This window comes from Ranitomeya variabilis, chromosome 2, assembly GCF_051348905.1.
Source record: "Ranitomeya variabilis isolate aRanVar5 chromosome 2, aRanVar5.hap1, whole genome shotgun sequence".
NCBI classification, from domain to species: domain Eukaryota; kingdom Metazoa; phylum Chordata; class Amphibia; order Anura; family Dendrobatidae; genus Ranitomeya; species Ranitomeya variabilis.
This window is the reverse complement of record NC_135233.1, coordinates 426,356,114-426,380,563: the sequence shown is the minus strand read 5'-3', so window position 1 is coordinate 426,380,563 and position 24,450 is coordinate 426,356,114. Positions and strand designations below refer to the sequence as shown.

Below are 24,450 nucleotides of genomic sequence, written 5' to 3'. Positions count from 1 at the left end.
GAAAAAGAAAAGTTACAGAAGACAGATTTACATTCTCTGTACCAGAAAAAAATCGTCATAATCTGAGAGCGATGGGGTCCTGCATCAGGTTAGAAACACATGGCTGTGTGTTAGCATCTGTCCATGATGTGCGTCTGCAGCTCAGCTCCTCCGATGGGGAAAAAAAAAAAAAAAAGAGGAGCTGCAATACCAGACACAGACAGTAGTGGCGCCGTTTCAGGAACACTGTATGCCACGCATGGCCTCAGTGTATACAGGCAGTAGTCAGCTTGTGCATTAGCTGACAGTGGAGGGGCTGATGCTTGAGCTCCCATTTGTTTCCCCGTCGATCAGTCCCACTAATATATAAGGGGTCTGCACGCAGGGGATTTGCCCCAGTGCAGCCGCTCGCACCTTTCTGCTACGTGACATGACTGATTTTGTGGAAGCCTGCGGTGATGAACCTTCCTATAAAAGTTAGAATTTGGATTCTTCTGGAGTCAAAACACAGAAGGGGGTAAAACACGGCTGGAAAAAGCAATAAAACTAGAAGGAATGCAGACGGGCGAACACCAAATATGGAGAGGAGGAAAGCATCGGACGGAGGAGCGGCCCGGCTGCTGAGCCCTCAGCCTCCCTGCACTCCTGGACTGCAGTAAGGGGGCAGATTACTGATGCCGGTGCGGGTGATGCGCAGACCACACAACACGCCGGGCGTACGACACACACTTACTGCAGGAGTTTGACATGATCGAGCTGGTGACAGGGGGGCAGGCGGCAGGCGCTGAACACGACAATCTTGCGTCCAAATTTATCATCGCCTGTGAAGGAAAAAAGGCAAAATGTGAATAATTTAAAAAAAGGAACAAAAATGGCGATTATAGAGGAGGAACCGCGTCGTTCAACTGTTTCTTTAACTTTCAGACGTCAGCGGAGAGATCCGTGCACATTCAGGCCAGTCGAATACGTGCACACAGTAATGTCCACAGACGCTGGAGATCTTATTGTTGGCAACCTTCCATCTACAGAGGACCACCTGGAAAGTTACCCTGACCACACTCTGCCACCCGGGGGGCTACAGACGAATCCCTTCTGCCATTTTCTGGGGTCACTTTCCTGGTTTGGAAATGCAGTAAAGTCTCAGCGATTGGAAAGACACGATGACGCGGAGCAGCGATAATGGATGGGACGTAAATGCACAAGATGCTGCATGGAGGGAAGTGTCACAGGATCGGGCTACACTCCTGCTCCTTCAGAAACCAGACAGCGTAGCGAGGCCAAGGGAAAGTCATCAGCCGTCCCCGGAGAATAAACCGGCCACTAATAATAATAATCACACGCGACAATGACGCAAGAGCGGCTCCTGATATCCCACCGGTATAACATAGAAAATGGGATCTATAGTGCTCAGTACAGCGGCTCTGCAGATGCTCCGCACTACTGTGTGCTATAGAGGGGATCTGTTAGCTCTACTGCATGCTATATACGGGGATCTGTCAGCTCTACTGCGCGCTATAGAGGGGATCTGTCTGCTATATAGGGGAATCTGTCAGCTCCACTGCGCGCTATATACGGGGATCTGTCGGCTCTACTGCGCGCTATAGAAGGGATCTGTCTGCTATGTAGGGGGATTTGTCAGCTGCACTGCGCGCTATATAGGGGGATCTGTCCGCTCGACTGGGCACTATAGGGGGATCTGTCCGCTCGACTGGGCGCTATATAGGGGGATCTGTCCGCTGTACTGCGCGCTATATGGGGGGGGGGGGGGGATCTGTCCGCTGTACTGCACGCTATATAGGGGGAATCTGTAATATAGGGGGGGGGTCTATCCGCTTGACTGCGCGCTATATAGGGGGTATCTGTCCGCTGTACTGTGTGCTATATAGGGCATCTATCCGCTCTACTGCACGCTATATAGGGGGATCTATCTGCTCTACTGCGCGCTTTATAGGGGATCTGTCCGCTCTACTGCGTGCTATATATGGGGGATCTGCCCTCTCTACTGCGTGATATATGGGGGACCTGTCCTCCTTATTTCAGGGGCTCAAAAGTAATTGGACAATAAACGTTACCATACAATAAAATGTTGTTATTTAGTCCTTTGTAGAGAATCCTTTGCAGCAATGACAGCCTGAAGTCTGGGGTCATGGTCGTTACCTTCGCTGGTTTCCTCCTGTGTGAGGCTTTGCAACAATGATGGCCTGAATTCTGGAGGCCATGGACGTCACCATCGCTGGTTTCCTCCTGTGTGAGGCTTTTCACAATGACGGACTGAAGTCTGGAGGTCATGAACGTCACCATTGATGGTTTCCTCCTGTGTGAGGCTTTTCACAATGACAGACTGAAGTCTGGAGGCCATGGACGTCACCATTGCTGGTTTCCTCCTGTGTGAGGCTTTGCAGCACTGACGGCCTTAAGTCTGGAGGCCATGGCCGTCACCATCACTGGTTTCCTCCTGTGTGAGGCTTTGCAGCACTGACAGCCTGAAGTCTGGAGGCCATGGACGTCACCATCGCTGGTTTCCTCCTGTTTGAGGCTTTGCAGCAATGACTGCCTGAATTTTGAAGGCCATGGTCGTCACCATCACTGGTCTCCGGTGTGAGTCTTCACCACCTTTACGGCAGTGACTTCAGTTCTCGCTTATTTGTGGCTCGGTCTTCAGTTTTGTCTTCATCCTGTGAAATGCGGCTTAATGGTGCTGAGATCTAGTGAGGACTCGGCCATTGCAGAATATTACACTTCTTTGTTTTGGCAGGATGTTTTGGGTCATTGTCCGTCTGTCCTGTGAAGCGTCGTCCAATCAACCTTGCTGCATGTGGCTGAATCTGTTCACACAGGATTCATCCGGCTGCTTCTGTCTTCAGTCACATCATCAATAACCACTAGTGACCCGGTGCCACTGGCAGCCATGCATGCCCGCGCCATCACACTGCCTTCACCACGTTACACAGGATGTGCCGCGGATCAGAAGCCGCTTCAAGCCTCCTCCAGACACTTTTTTATCCATCATTCTGGAACAGGTTGATCTTAGCTTTCTTTTCCAGAACTGAGCGGCTTCTTCAGATTTTTTGGCAAAGTCTAATCTGGCCTATTTTCAGGCTGATTAACGGCTTGCACCTTGTGGTCACCCCTTGGTATTTGCTTTCATGAAGTGTTCTCTTTATGGTGAGGTTAGATACTGAGACACCAATTTCACAGAGAGTGTTCTTCCCTCGGGTGGATGTTGTGAAGGGTTTTTTCTCCACCACGAGAATAATTCTGTGATCATCCACCACTGTTGTCTCCCGGGGATGTCCAGGCCTTCGCGAGTTCCTGAGCAGCAAAATGTACAAACTGAAGATTTGGCTGCTCCTCACATTTCTGTTATTTTTCTGGTGGATTTCTTCTTATTTTTCAGCCTAATGATGTATGTTTCTCTTCCATTGAGAGCTCCTATAACCGCCTGTTGTGGGTTCACAGCAATGGCTTCCAAATGCAAATGTTGAGTCTGGAATCAGCTCCAGACCTTTTACCTACTTAATTGATGATGGATTAATGGAGAATAGTCCATGCAGCCCATTAAAGACCTTCTGAGATAAATGTCCAATTACGTTTGGTGCCTTGAAAAAGAGGCAGCTCCATATTAAAGAACTGTAATTCCTAAACCCTTCCTCTAATTTGGATGTGAAATCCCTCAGATTACAGTTGAGAGTCGGCACTTTCAGCCCATATTGATTATAGAACTGGATCTGGAATATATTTTGGTAAACAAATAAATTGCCAAAACTTGTGTCACTGTCCAAATATTTCTGGACCTCACTGTTTATCCGAGTGACATAAATGAATGCAGAGACGAGGCTTCGAAATTGTTGTTCCATCAGACATTGCAGAGATTTCTCCATCAGACATGGTGATAAATGTTCCGTGCAGAGATAATAATCAACTAGAAAACAGGGAGGGAGGAGCGAGACTTTGTTTTTCTAACATCAGGATCCTCATGAGAAGAGCTGGAGGAATCCTGGGTTCTGCGGCCGCAGTAAACATGAGGCGCCATGCAAACTATGCCAGAAATGTCCTGGTCTGCAGAGCAAGACAAGACAAAGTCTGAGAGCTGCTGCACATGATCCGGCCGCAGCCTGGGGGCACAGGAGACCAAGCTGGGGAGGGGTCCTGACATCCGCTCTGCAGATCAAGAACCGGACCCAGCTGGCCCCCATTTTTACCAAATATACAGCGCCACTCCAATCCGCAGGTTGTGCCTGGTATTGTGGCAATATTAGACCCAGCACAAAAACAAGAAACTTTGTCTTTGAAGTAGAATGGCACCAGGATACTTACTTTCACCGGCCGATCTTTTACTGTTAAATACTGCTATTCCTTTCGCTGCGGATAGCCAACAGCCTCTGGAATCAGGTGCTCTGCCTATGACACAGTGATAATCTAATTTTCCATGTAAAGAAATAGAACAGAAGGCGGCACTCACCAGTTTGCTGTAATGAACGTCTTTAATGTGTCTTTAATCCATATCACATGTTATTTTTAGACACATTCCAGGTAATAGCGAGGGAGCGAGGAGTGCAGGTGGACGACGGCCATTTCGTGCAATCAGCACTTCTACGGGTCCACCGGCACTCCCGGCTCCCTCGCTATTACCTGGAATGTGTTTAAAAATAACCTGTGATATGGATTAAAGACACATTAAAGACGTTCATCACAGCAAACTGGTGAGTGCCGCCTTCTGTTCTATTTCTTTACATGAAAAACAAGAAACTAGTCGCCCATTTTACCCATCTAAGGCTCGGTTTTTTAAGGTATTCCAGGTTTTGAAAAACTCTGTGACAAAAAAAGGAAGTGCCAGTCAGTTCTTTGAAGCAGCTCCTTATAAAAAATGCTACAAACGCTGCTGTCCAATCAGAAGGCTGTAAAACTTTTCAAAAAGTTATAAACCTCTTCCAAAACTCTCCAAAAAAGCAGCGATTCCTGAAGCCGTTTCCATTAGAAAACTCAGATCTTTTTTAAAAGCACCAGAAATGCAGTGGGCACATGGTCCTACAGCCTCTTACGGTTCAGCAGACGACAGCAAGGGACGAGAACGGCGGAGGACACGTCGCGGGGCAGCGGACGACACAGTGAGAGGAGTCTGGAGGACAAAGTGTGGGGCGGCAGAGGACAGTGAGAGGAGTCTGGAGGACAAAGTGTGGGGCGGCAGAGGACAGTGAGAGGAGTCTGGAGGACAAAGTGTGGGGCGGCAGAGGACAGTGAGAGGAGTCTGGAGGACAAAGTGTGGGGCGGCAGAGGACAATGAGAGGAGTCTGGAGGACAAAGTGTGGGGCGGCAGAGGACAGTGAGAGGACTCTGGAGGACAAAGTGTGGGGCGGCAGAGGACAGTGAGAGGAGTCTGGAGGACACATGCGGGGCGGCGGAGGACACAGTGAGGGGAGTCTGGAGGACACGGCGCGGAGGACACAGTGAGGGGAGTCTGGAGGACACGGCGCGGAGGACACAGTGAGGGGAGTCTGGAGGACACGGCGCGGAGGACACAGTGAGGGGAGTCTGGAGGACACGGCGCGGAGGACACAGTGAGGGGAGTCTGGAGGACACGGCGCGGAGGACACAGTGAGGGGAGTCTGGAGGACACGGCGCGGAGGACACAGTGAGGGGAGTCTGGAGGACACGGCGCGGAGGACACAGTGAGGGAAGTCTGGAGGACACGGCGCGGAGGACACAGTGAGGGGAGTCTGGAGGACACGGCGCGGAGGACACAGTGAGGGGAGTCTGGAGGACACGGCGCGGAGGACACAGTGAGGGGAGTCTGGAGGACACGGCGCGGAGGACACAGTGAGGGGAGTCTGGAGGACACGGCGCGGAGGACACAGTGAGGGGAGTCTGGAGGACACGGCGCGGAGGACACAGTGAGGGGAGTCTGGAGGACACGGCGCGGAGGACACAGTGAGGGGAGTCTGGAGGACACGGCGCGGAGGACACAGTGAGGGGAGTCTGGAGGACACGGCGCGGAGGACACAGTTAGGGGAGTCTGGAGGACACGGCGCGGAGGACACAGTGAGGGGAGTCTGGAGGACACGGCGCGGAGGACACAGTGAGGGGAGTCTGGAGGACACGGCGCGGAGGACACAGTGAGGGGAGTCTGGAGGACACGGCGCGGAGGACACAGTGAGGGGAGTCTGGAGGACACGGCGCGGAGGACACAGTGAGGGGAGTCTGGAGGACACGGCGCGGAGGACACAGTGAGGGGAGTCTGGAGGACACGGCGCGGAGGACACAGTGAGGGGAGTCTGGAGGACACGGCGCGGAGGACACAGAGAGAGGACTCTGGAGGAAACAGTGTGAGGACTCTGGAGGACACGGTGGGGGCAACGGCTGAGGACTCCACAGGACACAGTTTGGTATGGAGGTAGTGTACACTGTGCCACCGTCTAGTCAGAATTTCCCTGTAAGCCATAAATCATGTCACGGTAGTTAGCATTACTTAGCAATGAGAGGTTTCACCTTTTTCAAGTGTAGACAAATCTTTCAGAAATCAGGAATTCCAGATGGCTTCTTGTGCATGAAGAGGTGGAGAACATGCACTCATGGTGTGGAAATAAAGTAATGGTTATGGACTAAAATTCCCAGCAGAAAGCTCCGGGCACCAGGAGACCGACTCCCTTCCAGATACCATCCTCCAAATTGGCAGGTATGGTATTAATGTCCTGCAACACTAAAGCCATATGGAGAATTCAAATCTGACCTGGGCACCCCCTGGATTACGCCCCCCATAAAAGGTTGCAGCAATGCCGAGCTGTGCCACGACTCCATATTCTACAGCTTCATACTATATTTTAGCTTTATGGACTCGGAGCTGATGCAATGTGCCCTGAACTCCCCACGTTCACCATAATCAGCCACGTATACAGCTGACAGCACAGAGAATGTGAGGGGGAGACAGGCTGGGGCTACACCGTGAATTCATCTGCAACAATTGTCACATGGCCAAAGATTACAATCTGTTGCAGCAACCGAACGTGAAACTGGTCGCACTGGAAGCGTGGTGGCAGCCGACCTTAGCATTATCCGCAGCGGTTTGTCATCGGTGTAACGACAATGACAGTGTGTAACTTGTTCTTACAAACCCACATGTATTGACTGACCCACTGACAATCACTACATGCAATGTCACAATACGACCGTCATATCGCCCAAACTAATAGAAGTGAAATTGGGAAAAGCCGTATTGATCAGAGATACACGTCACATGACGACAAGACACAAAAACAGGATTTTTGGTTGCTTACCGTAAAATCTGTTTCTCGGAGCCTTCATTGGGGGACACAGGAACCATGGGTGTATGCTGCTGCCACTAGGAGGCTGACACTATGCAAATAAAAAAGTTAGCTCCTCCTCTGCAGTGTACACCCCACCGACAGGAAGTAGGATATTCAGTTAGTGAGAAAGCAGTAGGAGAAGCAACGTGTAAACGAGAAAGAATAATAATATAATAATAATAATCTTTATTTATATAGCGCCAACAAATTTAAACAGCGCTTTACAGTTTAACAGTTTCAAACACTCAAAGAGCGTTCAAAGAACGCAAACGTTAACAGTATAACACAATAAACAGAGCTGTTCAACTTGGGAGGGTGCTGTGTCCCCCAATGAAGGCTCCGAGAAAGAGATTTTACGGTGAGCAACCAAAAATCCTGTTTTCTCTATCGCCTCTCATTGGGGGACACAGAAACCATGGGACGTCCCAAAGCAGTCCCTGGGGTGGGAACAGCAGAAAAACTCCATTCAGGTCGGAGGACTCACCACTGCCGCCTGCAAGATCCTTCCGCCTAGGCTGGCGACTGCCGAAGTGCAGGTATGGAGCTTATAACCTTTGGCAAAAGAGTGAACGGAACACCAGGTTGCCACCTAGCAAAGTTGTAGGGCGGAACCTTGGAGGCCGGCAGACTTGGCGTACCATCTGGAATGACAAAAAGACAGTCCATCTTCCTAAAGAAGGCAGTCCTAGATAAATAGATCCTCACCGCCCTGACCAGGTCTAGCCTGTTCAGCGAACGCCCCAGAAAATCGATCGGACCAGGACAAAGGTGGAAAGGACGATCTTATTCAAGGAAAAGGAGGACACCACCCTGGAAAGAAAAGGCGACGAAGGCAGTAAAACTACCCTATCCTGGTGAAGAACCAAGAAATGGGGCGACGGGAGGGAGCCACCAACTCTGAGACGCGTGGAGATGGCCACCAGAAACGCCACCTTGCAGGACAGAACAGACAGTGAGGGTCATGGTGAGGCTCAAGGGGGGGGGGGGAACTCCACTGAGCCTCCAGAACAAGATTGAGGTCCCAGGGATCCACGGGAGTGTGGTACGGGAGAACCGCATGCGCCACTAGAAGAAAAGTTCTGATCTGAGAACGGGACGGATATAAATCTTCGTACCGTGATAGCCAGTAGCTAAGGACTTCTGAAAGGGACTTCAGAAAAAGGATGGAAAGGGTTGCTATCTGACCCTTCAGAGAACTAAGGGCAAGGCCAGCATGAAGTCCCGCCTAGAGAAAACGGCCAAAATGGAAGGTTTCAACAGCAAAGCTGTTAACTTGAGCCACCAGTAACTCTGCGGCAGATGAGTCCCTGGTACAGATCTGGCCTGACTGGGGGCCTCCAGTGGGAGTCCGCGAGGAGATGGACGATCTCAGCGAACCAGAACCTTCTGGGCCAAACTGGTGCGGTCAGAATGACCAGCACCCCCTCCGCATTGATCTTCAACAGCCTGGGAAGAAAGGGAAGGGAGGAACAGAAAGGGAAGTACAAATTGCGACCCAGGAATGGTCAAAGTATCGGTATCCACAACAAGAGGATCGCGGACTTGGAAACAAACGGTGGAACCTTCCTAAGCAGACGGGCCGCCAGGATATCCGTGTCCGGAGTTCCTCATCAAAGGCAAATTTGAAGGAAAACCTCCTGGAGCAGGGACCCTTGTCCTGCCGCAAGGCCCTCGTGGCAGAGAAAACACTGCGGCCTAGTTGTCCACGCCAGGGATATGCACTGCGGATAGTACCGAAACCGTCGCCTCTGCCCAGAGGAGGATCTTGGATACCTCCGCCATTGCCAAGAGACTGATTCTCTCCCTGGCGATTGACATAAGCCACAGCCGAGGCATTGGACGTCTGGATTCTGACTGGCAGACCTCTGAGAAGCCTTTCCCAGTGACTCAGGGATAGAAGAAAGGCCCCCATCTCAAGGGTGTCGATCGGCAGAGAGGACTCTTGCTCCGACCAACGCCCCCTTCAATGACGGATGGCGATAAACCGCACCCCAGCCGGGAAGGCTGGTGACCATCGTCACCACCTGCCTTGGGAAGACAGGACCTGGGGAATGAGAGGGGATGACAGCCACCAGTTGAGAGGCTATTAGAATCGGACGGAAAGTCGGATCGGAGGATCCAGAGACAGCACAGACGTGTCCCACAGAGGAAGGATGGCCTGCTGAAGTGGTCTCAAGTGGAACAGCGCAAGCCCTGCAGAGAGCGAACTCCGTATGGAGAATTGCCTGCTTCTCGAGAAGAAAAAACCCCCGGCGGTGTCGAACAACATGCCTAAGATGACGAGACGCTGATTCGGAACAAGACAAGACTTTGTTCTGTTGGCCAGCCACCAGAAACGGGACAGGGAGTCGAGGGCGATGGTCAGACTCTCCTAGGCCTGAGAGAGGGGCAGAGGCTTGATGAGGATGACTTCAAGGTATGGAATGAGCACTAGGAAAATCAGGACATGGAGCAAGGCATCTTGGATATCCATGGAGCACAGGAATTCTTGTGGATCCATGGAAGCCAGGACTGAACAGAGGAACTTCATCCTGAAATGCCGCAGGCGGAACCTTCTGTTCACTAACTTCAGAGACAGAATGGGTCGAACTGCGCCGCTCTTCTTCGGCACTACAAGCAGGTTTGAATCGAAACCTGTGAAGCGTACCTGTTGTGGGACGGAAACAATAACCTCCGAACAAAGAAGGAAGGTAATGGATGCAAAGAAACCTGGGATCAGAGGAGGATTTTTAGAGGGTGGGATTCGAAGAAGCGATTCCGGGGCCGCGAAGCGAACCCTATCTTGTATCCAGAGGATACCACCCCCCTGATCTAAGCGTCCTCCACCGAAGCCAGCCAAACATCCCTGAAAAAGGCAGGAGATGCCCGCCCAAACTGGAAGAAACGCTGGGCACGAGTTATGCCGAGGAAGATCTGCCAGGTCTAGGCCTGGTGGACCAACCATGGGAGTTGCGGGAACGCCGGGAAGGGGGTAGGCTTAAAGGAAGCCTTTTCTCTAGCCAGACGAGATAGCAGTCTGTGTTAGCTAGAGGAAACTATCGACGCCGCAAGACAGCGAAAGGACAAAGGGAACTCGTGCCTCCCGTGGCGTCATTAATAATTTGTTCCAGCATGTAGCCAAAGAGACGGGCCCCCTGGAAGGGGAGGCCGGTAAGGGACTTCTTGAAGACCAGTCCGCCTGCTGTGTGTAGAGTCGAATATTCCGTCGGATGGCCACCATATTGCTGGACGCGTGAGCTGCACAAGCCGCGCATCTAGGGAGGCAGATACCAAATATTTCAATGCATAGGAAATCTGGTCCGTCAGGTCGGCTAACTCCCCCAGAGGAGCTCCAGCCGGGGGTGCTCTTACAAGGCTGTTTGGTCCATCTAGCTATGGTCCTTGAGACCCAGGTAGAAGCAATGGCCGAGGCACAAAGTAGAAGCAGCCGTTTCAAAGGCTGATTTATCCAGCGATTCTGTAATTGTATCCTTGGAACCCATGCCAAGTTGGTAGACAGTCTGAGAACTGACGAGTCCAGAATTGCCCGCTTCCTGTCGAGGAATCAGTCCAGTTAGCGATGAGCTCAGGGGAGAAGGAATATAGGATGCCGAGACGCTTCCCTGTCTGAAAGCATCTGGTATGGCTCGCATTTCCCCTGGCAAGTACCACCACAAATTCAGTGTGTGGGGCAAGGACCTTGGAGGGTGGTTTGACTGTCTAAACGAAACCGCCTATTCTGCGGGTTCCGTAGAGGTATCCATGATGCTTAGGGTCTGGTTGATCGCAACAATAAGGTTATGTACCTGTAGTGAAACCAAGTCCGAAACTTCCTCTGCAAACATGACCGAGGAAGCCCGTCTCTCTCTCTCGAAAGGAGGATCAGGAAGAGGGATCTCACCGGTCCAGACCAGAGGGCAAGATGGAGCGGGAAAGAAAGGTGTCAGACGTCCAGGGAGCTGATGGTGGACGTCCTCGTCTCCTCCAACCGACAGGCTCTGGAGGGCGAGTGGGTGGGTAATGGAGCTGGGACCAAACTTCTAAGCATGCTTGTGTGCTAGGATCATGGTCCTGCTGTCGGATCTATGAGGATACGGGGTGGCAGTACATGCCGTACTCATAGTCCATAATGTGGGATTACAGGTGTGACCGTTCAACGTATATCCCTACGAAAAAAGGAACCTGGAATTTTGCTCTGTATCTCTTGTGGCCCGAGTTGAACAAGGCTGGACGGAGAATCCTGTGACCCACTAGCAACTGCGGTCAGGCACGGACACCAAGGTCGTGACATCCTGGTGAGGTCCGCCCCAGACTGAGACAGAAGGAAAGCCCACCCAGGGATAGGGGTCTCGGTCTCACCCGGGGTAGGGACTCCTGTACAGGGAGTTGCTGCAGCTGACAAGAGGAAGCAGGAGGACGGGAAAGCTCTCCTTATAGGATTAGGCCTGGGAGCAGACCCACTAAATGATGCCCGAAGGTTAGGGGAACGGGAGAGGGGAGTAATAGACTGCATAGCAGAGCTACTCACAGTAATAGTAGAGTCCTGTAGACTGCTCCTGGCTGTAGCTGCGACCGGCATCATGGCACAGGTCCAGGGCACCAGCGATGAGACGGCAACCTAAGGAGGATGCAGGGGACCCCGCCGGAGAAAGCGTGTGCTGGGGAAAAAAGGACCCGGCTGCAGTCTGGATGAACCGCAGATGGTGACCGCTGAAAGGGCGCTGGAACGTGCGCCCTGTTGCGATGTGGCGCCAAGCAGCGGCGTAGAAGTCATGGGCCCAGGAGCACCAAGATGGCGCCGGTGGGCGGGGAGTAAAGAGATTGTCGGGCGGGAGAAAGCCCGCCCGATGAAAGCGGAAGTAAACGGAGTGCGGCACCGGAAGTAGGCCCAGGCAGAAGCCGGGGCCTAAAATTACAGGCCAGCGACCGCTGGAGGAGAGTGCCGTGGCGCCGGAGCAGTGCGCCGCAGTTAGAAAAACGGCGCGGCAGCCTGCGAAGGCTGTCACGCTGGAGAGGATGGAGCGGCCGCCATGAAAACCGCGGCGCTGGAGCAGTGCGCCGCAGGAAGAAACGGCACGACAGCCTGTCAGGGCTGTCTCACTGGGAAGAGTGGTGCGGCAGAAGGCAGAGGGGCCGCAGTTGCCACAGACCGCATGGGAACAGTGATCCCGGGCCGTGCTGCTGCAATCTGGGTGCAAGCGACGACCAGGTATTCTGGGAGCCCCTAGCAAGACCCCCCCCCTTGAAAGATCTGGATTTGGGATGGGAAATACTCACCTCAACTTCCCACGCCGATACTAACCTGAAGAGGAATGAGACGTCCAAGCTGATGGACGTCCTCGTCTCCTCCAACCGACAGGCTCTGGTGGGCGAGTGGGTGGGGGACTTTGCCAGGATTGGACTTCTGAGCACGCTTGTGTGCTAGGATCATGGTCCTGCTGAGGGATCTATGAGGATACGGGGTGGCAGTAGACGCTGTACTCATAGTCCGTATTGTGGGACTACAGGTGTGACTGTTCACCCTGTATCCCTCCGGAAACCTGAAAAGAAACGACGCACATTGAGGTAGATAAGGGTCTAATGAAAGACCCGTGTTCACCTCCTACTGACACTAAGCTAAACTGAATATCCTACTTCCTGACGGTGGGGTGTAAACTGCAGAGGAGGAGCTAACTTTTTTATTTGCATAGTGTCAGCCTCCTAGTGGCAGCAGCATACACCCATGGTTCCTGTGTCCCCCAATGAGAGGCGATAGAGAAATAAGCGCTGCCTATAGCCCATCCATTATCACAGCAAATTGCAAAACAGTGTGAATAGGACCGAATCAAGGACGTAACCCTCCCATGGACTCATCCAGAAAATGCTCATCTGTACCTGCCACTTCCACAATTTGGTGTCGGGCAATGTCGTAGTAAGGGTCATCCCAGCGCAGGTGAGTGATGGGGTCCGGGGAAACTTTGGAGTCCTCTGCAATGGAGAAAAGAAAATGTTTTGGTTATAATAAAGTCCCAGAACCCCCAGGACAAGAACAGTGCTACACCCACAAGACGGGATCGGGGGAAGGAGTGAACACTCCAAAAAGCCGAGTAACACCAGCCAATTCCCACATGCAATGTGACTGAGACCCTGGAGTTAACACCTCCGAGACTATTCTGCACCTGCAGCTGTTAGGACATGCTGGAAGTTGTAGTCTTGCAAGGACTGGAGATCACTGCTGTATAGAATAGTATAAAAGTAACTGATAATTGTGGTATACATAGTATAGGGGTCAAGACCCTGCATAAATCTCTCTACAGGACCTCAAAGAATGTACAAAGCTGGCGTTGTTTCTGTGCAGATGTGTGTAATGAAGGGAATGACGTCACACGGGGACATTCCTGCCACCACAGAAATAACTTTCATGGTCTCTTATAAACTGTATGAACAGAGTCTTGTTGGTACATTACGTCCCCCCAGTGCTGACGCACATGAAGCAAGAGCCCTAAGAAAAGGGACGGCTGCTCTATAGTCCTGCAATGGAGACCAAGTGGACTCTTGCAGCAGATCCATTAGCTGCATCCATCATTTGCCAATGGGACGGCCGGAGAGAACCCGTCACCCCCAGCAATCACTAGGCAATGTTCTGCCCCGCACGTGGCTTATTTCAGGTCACGCAGGAGCACTTTCCCCCTGATCAGTGGGAGCGTCGGGTGTCCGATTCCACCAATCTCATATAGACGACCCATTGTTAGGTCCTGGACTACCCCTTTAATGAAAAGAGACCCTTGTAACAAGTAAGGATTGTCTGCAGTGGTGCCGGCCATCACCTGATTTGGGGAAGTCCTGCACGTCGTCAGAAGGCCAGTTCTTGTCATCGAGAGACGCCAGCTTCAGCTGATCCAGGGAGTGGGTGGTTTCATCTCTCTCCAAGTCGTCCTGCAGATCTGACAAAGCTTCTGAAGTCATCACGTGCTCTGTAAAAAGCAGAAAACCGGAGCAGAGCATTAATAAACGCTGCCAAATTACTGTCATAAATACTGCCATCAGCACCGCCATACATGCTGGGAGCTGTAGTATCACAACTGTTCCACTACACGTACAACCTGCCGCTGGGTAACAACGGGTAAGGTCATCACTACATCTCCCAAAAGCATTGTCACCCAGCCCTGCCAGGCCCCTGCTTATGCAGCAATAGAGGACGGTCAGTCAGGTTATAGCCGACTATTCAAGTCTATAGAGCGGAGGGGGCATGAATAATAAGTAGTGACCTGCACCCCCTTAGGTGGATTCACAGCTACACTGCTGTATAAAACCCTTCATGGTGCAGCTGCTCTCTAGTAAGCGTTTTATTCCACTTGAGTGCTGGATTTCTAGTCACACTGCTCAATACTTCAATATAATGTGCTACCTGCTGTTGCTTTCTTACATAGTTATGTAGGTTGAATAAAGACCTAGGTCCATCAAGTTCAATCTTTCTCCACCAATTGTACATTTTGTCACTAATTTCTATAAAGTGTTTTATTGTACTTCGTGTTTTATTGTACTTCAGAGCTGGATTCACAGCTACACTTCTCAGCACTGCTTTATAATGCCCTTATTGTTGCGGCTTTCTGTTAAGTGTTTTCTCTCATTCCAGAGCTGGATTCACAGCTACACTTCTCAGTACTGTTGTATAATGACCTCCATGTTGTTGCTGCTGCTTTCTGGTAAGTGTGGTTTATCTTATTCAAGAGCTGGATTTACAGTTACAATGCTCGGTACAGTACTGCTGTATAATGTCCTACATGCTACCGCTTATATGCTACATAGACAAGAGAGCAGCAATCCTTCATATCTGTGTGCGCGGTGTAAAGGAGAAATCACATCATAGCAGCTCGTCCCCGTCAACCATTCAAGAGCCAACTGACAATTAGAGATCGGATCAATGGCAAATTCTCATCGAAATCTGCCACAAAATTCACATCACTGTGTTACAAGCAGATTTTCTGCGGATCTTCATGTAAACTTGCAAAGGATTATATCTCCAGAACATGATAAAATATTTCAACACCAGATAATTTGCTTCCCAGCATGAGAATGAGACATCATAAAAATCCCATCCATGGTGTAATCAGCTGCAGATCCTCCACACGCAAATCTGCTACTAATTTAGGGTATGAAGAGAAAAATCAGCAGCATAATACACGAGCAGGTAAGGAGTCACAAGAAAACTACACACTCGGGAGATGTACTTTAGTTGCGGATTTTAGAGTCCGCAGCGCGTCACCTCTTGGTGCAGAATTTAACATTGATCTCAACTTTGCAGAATGAAACCTGCTGACAAGCTGCATTAAACAGGTGCTGATTTTTCTGCAGAAAACCTGCTATGTCTGCATTTACTCGAAGGATCTGTTCACAAGGGTCAGATGTGAAGATTTTCTGATTTCTGCAATGGTACGAGTGAAGTCGGTGAAATTTCGGCAGCGTTTGGTAGCATCATGGCTGCTGCAAAATCCTGTGCGGATGAACACAAAGTCTGCCGGGCTCAGAGAGTAGAATATTCAATGTTTCCCTCTGTCATCTGCTCCATGTAGTCACCGTCATGGAGGAGTAAGTTTGGAGTATTGCAGCTCTGCACCATTCACCTCGATGGAGTGGAGCCGCAATACCAGACACAACCTATAAACAGGGGTGGCGCTGTTTTGGGAAGAAGGCAGCCATGATTTTTCTTTCCTTCAATGATACAGAACAGACAAGCTTCTGCGTTATAGATCATCTTTACCACACGTCGGTGGAGAAAGTTTCAGCGCAGCGCTGAGTTTTCCGTGATCTAGGTCCTCATCCTGCCATCTATCTGTGCTGACGAGGGCAGAGACAGCGCAGACACGATACTTGGGGCCGGAATATACGGAGGAAGGTAGTGAAGTAGCCGATTCTAAGGCTCGATGCTCAACCATGCAGGGACTTTCACCTCCGTAAGTTACTCTATAACCACGGGCCGGGTAATGAGGACGGGGCAAGAGATTGCCCTCCAGTCTCCACAGAGATAGGAAATAGGCACGAGAACCGAAACTTCCTGATGCTTCTCATAAACCGCGGCTACAAAAAAAAAAAAAAAAGCTGTAAAACGCCGACTACTTAGATTTCCAGGAGGAAGCACAATGGGGCTGCCCCTGCTGCACCAGAAGGGAGTCTGTCAGCAGGCTATTGCTACGTAATCTGACAGCAGCACAAGGTAGAGACAGAGACCCTGATTCCAGTGATCTGTCACTTACTGGGCTGCTCTCTGCAGTTTTGATAAAATCCCTGTTCTCTCTGCTGCACTTCTAGCAGAGCTCGAATGTTGAGCCCTGTGTAACCCCACTCACACCCGATTGGCAGCTTTCTGCCTATGCACAGTGAACACAGAGCTGTCAATCAGTTGTGTGGGCGGGGTTATACTGAGCTCAGCATTCAAAGAAATGCTACGTCTGCAGCAGAAAAAACAAGGATTATTATAAATACTGCAGCAAGCAGCCCAGTGAGTGACACACTGATGGAATCAATGGAACAGCACTGGCCTCCAGGATACCTCCATGGTCGCTCCCCTGCTTTCCCACACTGCAGTATTCCCATTCTGCCCCGCTATGTATGGCAGAACTGGACGTTCAGGGTCCAGGGCAGATTTGCCACTATCCCATAAATCCCACTCCTCACCCCAGACAGTGGTAACACCTTGCACAAATTGCCATCTGAAACACTAATGTCACACTACGGGCCAGGAGTCACTATGGGCCAGCAGTCACTATGGGCCTACTGCTCTCCGGATAGCGTAAAACTGAGTTCCAAGCATTATTTGGGTTGCCAGGAAATGCTGGGAGTTGTAGTGTTGTCACAGGGTGCAGACCACAGAGCAGCGTCAGCACCAATAATGGCATCCACATTGAACGGCCCATCCTCAGCACTCAACCACCCATCACTGGTGCCTGACGTATACCAATGCCCATCTGGACGCCCATATGTACAGCTCGTGTTCTGGGCGGACCCGTCACCATTTGTGTGAGATAACCTAACATCAGGTTTTGTGCCATCCATGCCAGTCTCTGCGCCCACAGACACCATCATTAGAAGCAGCAAGTGGCACACACTAATTCACAGTACCGGCACTGACCAATACATGGACTGGGGTGAGGGGTGAACCTGGAAAAGGGGGCACCCAGAAGAATGCCAACTCAGGTGTTTCTGAGGAAAATGCCACCTAACGTACAGCAAAAGACATCGAATAATGCCAACCCTGACAATCAGAGGAGAAACAATGAGGAAGGAGGCATCGCGGGTCCATGGAGGCGACCCCGAGGAAACTGAAGAAATTCTGAGCAAAAATAAGCAACAACAAAAAAAAAAAATCAGACTGTGGCTCCAGGGTAAAGAATGACAGAAAGGAAACCGGCAGAAGTCAGAGGTCGGAGCCCAGATAGGACCCCAGTCCCAATACTAAAAGGAGGAAGAAACATCGGAGGGGGGTATGGAGAAAAGCAGGAGGCTGGTTACAGGGGTCCGAAGAGATAGGGGGGTATGGAGAAAAGCAGGAGGCTGGTTACAGGGGTCCGAAGAGATAGGGAGGTATGGAGAAAAGCAGGAGGCTGGTTACAGGGGTCCAAAGAAATAGGGGGTATGGAGAAAAGCAGGAGGCTGGTTACAGGGGTCCGAAGAGATAGGGGGGTATGGAGAAAAGCAGGAGGCTAGTTACAGGGGTCCGAAGAGATAGGGAGGTATGGAGAAAAGCAGGAGGCTGGTTACAGGGGTCCAAAGAGATAGGGGGTATGGAGAAAAGCAGGAGGCTGGTTACAGGGGTCCAAAGAGATACTTTGTCATACGTGACGTTACCGTCACTGGGAGCCTCAGGGTGCTCGTTACTTCTCCAGGGTAAATGCCGGGTACAGGGAGGGTAGTGCGGTTAATAATGGATCGTAAGCCATCGACAACCGGGCCGTGCAAGAGACTTCAGAGACGTCACCGCAGAGACTTCAGACACCAGAGACCCCAGAAACATCACCTCAGAGACCCCAGAGACGTCACCGCACAGAGACCCCAGACACGTCACCGCACAGAGACCCCAGACACGTCACCGCACAGAGACCCCACCGCACAAAGACCCCAGACACGTCACCGCACAGAGACCCCAGAGACGTCACCGCACAGAGACCCCACCGCACAAAGACCCCAGACACGTCACCGCACAGAGACCCCAGACACGTCACCGCACAGAGACCCCAGACACGTCACCGCAGAGACCCCAGAGACGTCACCGCACAGAGACCCCAGAGACGTCACCGCAGACTCCACCTCAGAGACGTCACCTCAGAGACCCCACAGACGTCACCGCACAGAGACCCCACAGACGTCACCGCACAGAGACCCCACAGACCCCAAAGACGTCACCGCAGACTCCACCTCAGAGACCCCACAGACGTCACCTCAGAGACCCCACAGACGTCACCGCACAGAGACCCCACAGACGTCACCGCAGACTCCACCTCAGAGACCCCACAGACGTCACCGCACAGAGACCCCACAGACATCACCGCACAGAGACCCCACAGATGCCACCGCACAGAGACCCCACAGACGCCACCGCAGAGACCCCACAGACCCCAAAGACGTCACCGCAGACTCCACCTCAGAGACCCCACAGACGTCACCGCACAGAGACTCCACAGACGTCACCGCACAGAGACCCCACAGACGTCACCGCACAGAGACCCCACAGACGTCACCGCACAGAGACCCCACCGCACAAAGACCCCAGACACGTCACCGCACAGAGACCCCAGAGACGTCACCGCACAGAGACCCCAGACACGTCACCGCACAGAGACCCCACAGACGTCACCGCACAGAGACCCCACAGACGTCACCGCACAGAGACCCCACAGACGTCACCGCACAGAGACCCCACAGACGTCACCGCACAGAGACCCCAGACACGTCACCGCACAGAGACCCCAGACACGTCACCGCACAGAGACCCCAGACACGTCACCGCACAGAGACCCCAGACACGTCACCGCACAGAGACGTCACCGCAGAGACCCCAGAGACGTCACCGCACAGAGACCCCAGAGACGTCACCGCAGACTCCACCTCAGAGACCCCAGAGACGTCACCTCAGAGACCCCACAGACGTCACCGCACAGAGACCCCACAGACGTCACCGCACAGAGACCCCACAGACGCCACCGCAGAGACCCCACAGACCCCAAAGACGTCACCGCAGACTCCACCTCAGAGACCCCACAGACGTCACCTCAGAGACCCCACAGACGTCACCGCACAGAGACCCCACAGACGTCACCGCACAGAGACCCCACAGACGTCACCGCACAGAGACCCCACAGACGTCACCGCACAGAGACCCCACAGACGTCACCGCACAGAGACCCCACAGACACCCCACAGACGTCACCGCACAGAGACCCCACAGACGCCACCGCACAGAGACCCCACAGACGCCACCGCAGAGACCCCACAGACCCCAAAGACGTCACCGCAGACTCCACCTCAGAGACCCCACAGACGTCACCGCACAGAGACCCCACAGACGTCACCGCACAGAGACCCCACAGACGTCACCGCACAGAGACCCCACAGACGTCACCCCACAGAGACCCCACAGACGTCACCGCACAGAGACCCCAGAGACCCTAAAGACGTCACCGCAGACTCCACCTCAGAGACCCCACAGACGTCACTCCTCCCGTAATGTTAAGATGGGGGTGGTCGTTCATCACCAGCTCCGGCGACAGCCCCTCCCCCACAGACACCAGGCCCCCCGGTCATGTGACCGCGCCCCGCCTCTCACCGGTGTCCGCGCTGCTCCCGGCGGCTCCTCCCGTATCTTCTCCTGCTCTCAGATATCCGGGTTCTGGGCGGAAAGGGAAACCAGGTCTCCATAGGAACCGAGTCCTCCTCCGCCCGTCCTGTCTCCTTGTTCTCTCCGCCTATGTGGGCGGGTCTAGGTGACAGCACAGATGTTAGGAACGTCAGACAGAGTGCAAGAACCAATATGCAACAGTAACATTTCCTGCCGGAGAGGTATTTGTGGAGAGCACTTCCGGTGGTGGAGCCGTTGCCTGCTGACTTCCGGTTGAGTGATTCCTGATCGGTAAGGAGAGAGTGGGAGGTGAATCCCGGCTCCTGGGGACTACAAGTCACAACATAGCCTGATAACAGGGCTGGGGCTACTAGGGCTTGCTGGTACATGTGGTCCCATCGCATCATGAACGTTGTGCGTCTTCTAAATCCACTTTGTGCTTCATCCTCTCACCGGTGGTAGGACCTCTGCTTGATGTCAGTGAATGAGAACTCACCTGAGACTGCTCACTTCTGACCACTGCTACAATGTGTCAGTGCAGGGAGAGCACGTGGCTGTTAACCCTTCCCGGTCTGAGACACTTTTTTTTTTTTTTTTTTTTTTGGGGGGGGGGGGGGGTCATATCTTAGCAATTTAAAAGAGTCAGAACTGAAAGAAAGAAAAGCCAATAAATGTGATTTCTGTATGAGATCTGTCCCGCCCCGCGGCCCCTGCCATCACTCCCTGTAACCTGGGGCCCCATGTGTTGGCTTCTCCTGGGAGGCCCCGCGGCGGCCGTGTTGGCTTCTCCTGGGAGGCCCCGCGGCGGCCGTGTTGGCTTCTCCTGGGAGGCCCCGCGGCGGCCGTGTTGGCTTCTCCTGGGAGGCCCCGCGGCGGCCGTGTTGGCTTCTCCTGGGAGGCCCCGCGGCGGCCGTGTTGGCTTCTCCTGGGAGGCCCCGCGGCGGCCGTGTTGGCTTCTCCTGGGAGGCCCCGCGGCGGCCGTGTTGGCTTCTCCTGGGAGGCCCCGCGGCGGCCGTGTTGGCTTCTCCTGGGAGGCCCCGCGGCGGCCGTGTTGGCTTCTCCTGGGAGACCCCGCGGCGGCCGTGTTGGCTTCTCCTGGGAGGCCTCGCGGCGGCCGTGTTGGCTTCTCCTGGGAGGCCTCGCGGCGGCCGTGTTGGCTTCTCCTGGGAGGCCCCGCGGCGGCCGTGTTGGCTTCTCCTGGGAGGCCCCGCGGCGGCCGTGTTGGCTTCTCCTGGGAGGGCTGCCGAATATGTTATCACTATAGAAATAAAATTATAAAAAAAAAAAAGCAAGTTCAGTGGCATCAACGTAAATATAAAAAGTTATTAATCTCAAAGGTCATTTTGTATTTTGAAAGGAACCTGTCACCATGAAAATGCTGAAAAGTGTGCAGGTTCTATAGCGGGGTGGGGGGGGGAGGGAGCAGAGTGACCGATATGTGGCCTTGGAAGAAAAGATTCAGTGTAATTTGTCATTTAAAGTCACGGTCGTCCTTGTCCATCTCCAATTCAGTCATCATATTACACGGCACTGTGCACTTACAATTGCTCATTTTCCTTTCTACCCAGATAATTCTTCCCTTTTCCATTAGGTCTGACATCACGTGATTAAGAACTGGCAAGCTGAATCTTTCTAAGCTCTATGTAGAAACAGGAGGTCAATTTTCCCTGCATGAGTCATCACTGTGAAGAGGGGAATGATTTCTGCAGGGAAAAGAGGCTGCCTGTTTCTACATAGAGCAGAGAATATAGACGAATTAACTGGGTAGAAAGGCAAAGAGAGCAATTGTAAGTACACAATGCCTTATAATATGATGACTGCAATATATTAAGAGAATTAACACTTTGATGGGAGGAGGAGCGCTTCTTTAATCTTCTGCTCTGTCTGGGATTTGGGGTCCAGTAGGCAGTCCTTATCAGTGATTGATAGCTGTCCCTGTATGCAGACTTTTACATAGACCGCTGTCAGTCACTGATAGGACCCCAGAAAGAGCCGAGGATTAAAGGATGAAAACGCAAATTATGCTGAATCTTTTCTCTCAGCCTTGTATCTCCTGCGCTCCCCCTGCCTGACATTCTGCGCCACTCTTTTTTCATTTGACGGCTTCCCCTTTCACTTCTATGCTCATTTTGCTCGGCTGTTTGCAGAGCTCTTATAGAAGTGAGTGGAGTGCTCTGTGCATTCTTGGCCGCAGCACCAGTCAGGACTCGGGTTATAGGATCCCTGTCTATCGCACATTAGATGAGATCACCCAGTCAGATGTAGGCTGTTAGGCTCCCAGAGGATCTCCTAGAGTGTATGTGATTGTGACAAACCCTCAGCAGTGAGACAATGCTGGTTTCCAGGGTTTTTCCTACAGTGGATATTTATCCTGTTTCCATAGGATCGAGGCACTTATCCTGGACTGCTGTATGAGTGAAGCCACCTTCCATGTGTCCACTTTGTGCCGATGCTGCATAATACCGGTGCATGTTCCATCCTAATCTGTGTTCTCTGCCCATCTCTCTGCAGATTTATGAGTTCGTCCATCTCCTCGCCCCCTGTGGGGTGCACACAGGATGCAGTTTATAAGGCCCTGCTTCGTATCCCCTGCGGTCTGGCCCTAGGGCCCTCTCTGTCGCGGGAGGGACTGGGTTTGTGGTGTGTTGGCCGAGCTTTACCTGATGGCGCTCTCATTCCTTCTTGCAGTCCAGAATCGGAATCAGCTGAGGTGTGTGAGTTATGGGCAGCAGCGGTCAGTATCCCTTCAGTTCATATTATGATCCATTTACACTCTCTTTTTATGTCCTTATAGGAAGGTCCCGCATTGACAATACATACAGGGGACACCTGGTGGCTCAGGTAAGGATCATTATGTACCTATATATCTATCATACTTATTACCTTGCTCTTGGCGTCTTGGTTTACCTCTGAGATTGTGTAGAAACTTAAAGGAACGCTCCATTCAAAGCATAATCCACTGCCCCATGCCTAGTGCAGGCGTCGATGAGCTGGAACCGGATATGTTTTGCAAAAGGATGACAGTGGTTAAAAAAAAAAAACGTAAGATGTGATACTCTCCATCTCTGATGCCCACCGCTCCTGTTCACTTAACATGTCCCTGAATTTGGTGGGATGTCTACATTATGAAAAAAAGCTGAAAATACATTAAATTGTGATGTGCGGAATAAAGAAAATTAGCCCTGGGCCATATTTATGCCATATAAAACATGGACCCGGCAATCTCTGCGTCCAGACGGTAAAGATGGAGGTGCTCCATTCATTACACCATGTCTCCTCCTCAGCTTCCCTGCTTCTGTGCAGACAGGACGTATCCTGTATCCTGCACTTGATCCAGCGCAGACAAGAGGATCGTCTGTAACTCACCAAGTGTTACACACAATCAGCACCTGTGGAGACGGCCGAGGAGGCGATGCATGGCGGATACTGGGATGATTTCAGGTCTTGCTCGGCTGTACTGACCTTCGACTTCTAATGTTTTGCAGGTTTGTAAGGAAAAATGCAAAGAAGCAAAATGTGAAGTTCTGCAGACTTGCAGGAATTGTCCATCTCCAGGTCACGGCGTCGATCCCGTCAGGGTCTGAGCTGCTTCTTCCGTTAGAAGAGCACACGGTCTGTGATGATGATAATGAAGGATCTCCGCTCTCTCCGGAGTCCATGAGTGACTCTTCTGTCAGTGACTCGGTGCCATTAGCAGCAAAGAAAGATAATGATAGACCGGCTCTGAAAATCAAGGAGGTGTTGGCCAATTCAGAAGGTTCTTTATCATCTCAACAATCTGAAGAGTTGGCTGCGACTCCTCAACCAAAGTACTGCACCTCAACGGGAGGGTCTGGACTAGAGACGACGGCGGTCACCGCTGAGCAAGAAGAAGCCATGACGCCTCTCATACCAGAACCAGAGGGGGCTAAGCTGTCAATTAATATGGAGGAGGCAGAGCGCATGCAAATTGCAGGTCTGTGCTACATCTTGTCACTACATCACCACTTATAGTCCGCCATTGGAGAGAGGAGGCCACCGTGATGTTGCATTCTCGCTCCATTCATAAAGGAACGCTGGCAGCCATGTAAAGGCAGCCACATCTTGCTCCCAGTAGAAGTGGGACTACAAGATGTCAAAAATTTGCTGCATTCCCTGTTGATATATCTTTAATAAACTGCTGAAAATACAGATCACTTTGCTGTAGTTTCGCAACGAAACAAGTAGCATAAAAAAAATGCGGCAGATTTGCAGCAGCTTCCAGCCGTTACGTTTCATAAAATGAAATCTGCAGCATGTCATCTTATGCTGTATGGTCTTGCCGTGTAGATGAGCGCTTGTGAAATCTCATCCACATTGCAGCAGATTTGTCAGTGTGCACAGACCCATAGGGTGAGTGCG

At 51.9% G+C, this 24,450-nt stretch overlaps 2 protein-coding genes across 12 annotated transcripts in view; one reads left to right on the top strand and one right to left on the bottom strand.

The window, feature by feature from the left end:
* The window catches only part of ARHGAP1 (Rho GTPase activating protein 1), a 48,741-nt gene extending 28,538 nt beyond the window's left edge, over positions 1 to 20,203 (bottom strand). The window contains exons 1-5 of one of the 8 annotated variants that reach the window (XM_077286850.1): positions 20,059 to 20,203; positions 14,066 to 14,212; positions 13,134 to 13,226; positions 7,251 to 7,329; positions 713 to 800 (exon numbers count right to left, since the gene is read on the bottom strand). In XM_077286850.1, coding sequence (XP_077142965.1) covers positions 713 to 800; positions 7,251 to 7,329; positions 13,134 to 13,226; positions 14,066 to 14,113 — 308 coding nt within the window. In that variant the 5' untranslated portion in view covers positions 14,114 to 14,212; positions 20,059 to 20,203. Of the gene's footprint in view, positions 1 to 712; positions 801 to 7,250; positions 7,330 to 13,133; positions 13,227 to 14,065; positions 14,213 to 18,083; positions 18,222 to 19,925 lie in introns of those variants that run through there. The other 7 variants (XM_077286851.1, XM_077286854.1, XM_077286853.1 and 4 more) reach the window with 7 other exon arrangements.
* A 19-nt stretch (positions 20,204 to 20,222) lies between these two features.
* Positions 20,223 to 24,450, top strand: part of F2 (coagulation factor II, thrombin) — a 57,128-nt gene continuing 52,900 nt past the window's right edge. For 2 of the 4 annotated variants that reach the window (XM_077286846.1, XM_077286843.1), the window contains exons 1-4: positions 20,223 to 20,361; positions 22,582 to 22,780; positions 22,865 to 22,911; positions 23,556 to 24,025. In XM_077286846.1, coding sequence (XP_077142961.1) covers positions 22,586 to 22,780; positions 22,865 to 22,911; positions 23,556 to 24,025 — 712 coding nt within the window. In that variant the 5' untranslated portion in view covers positions 20,223 to 20,361; positions 22,582 to 22,585. The other 2 variants (XM_077286845.1, XM_077286844.1) reach the window with 2 other exon arrangements.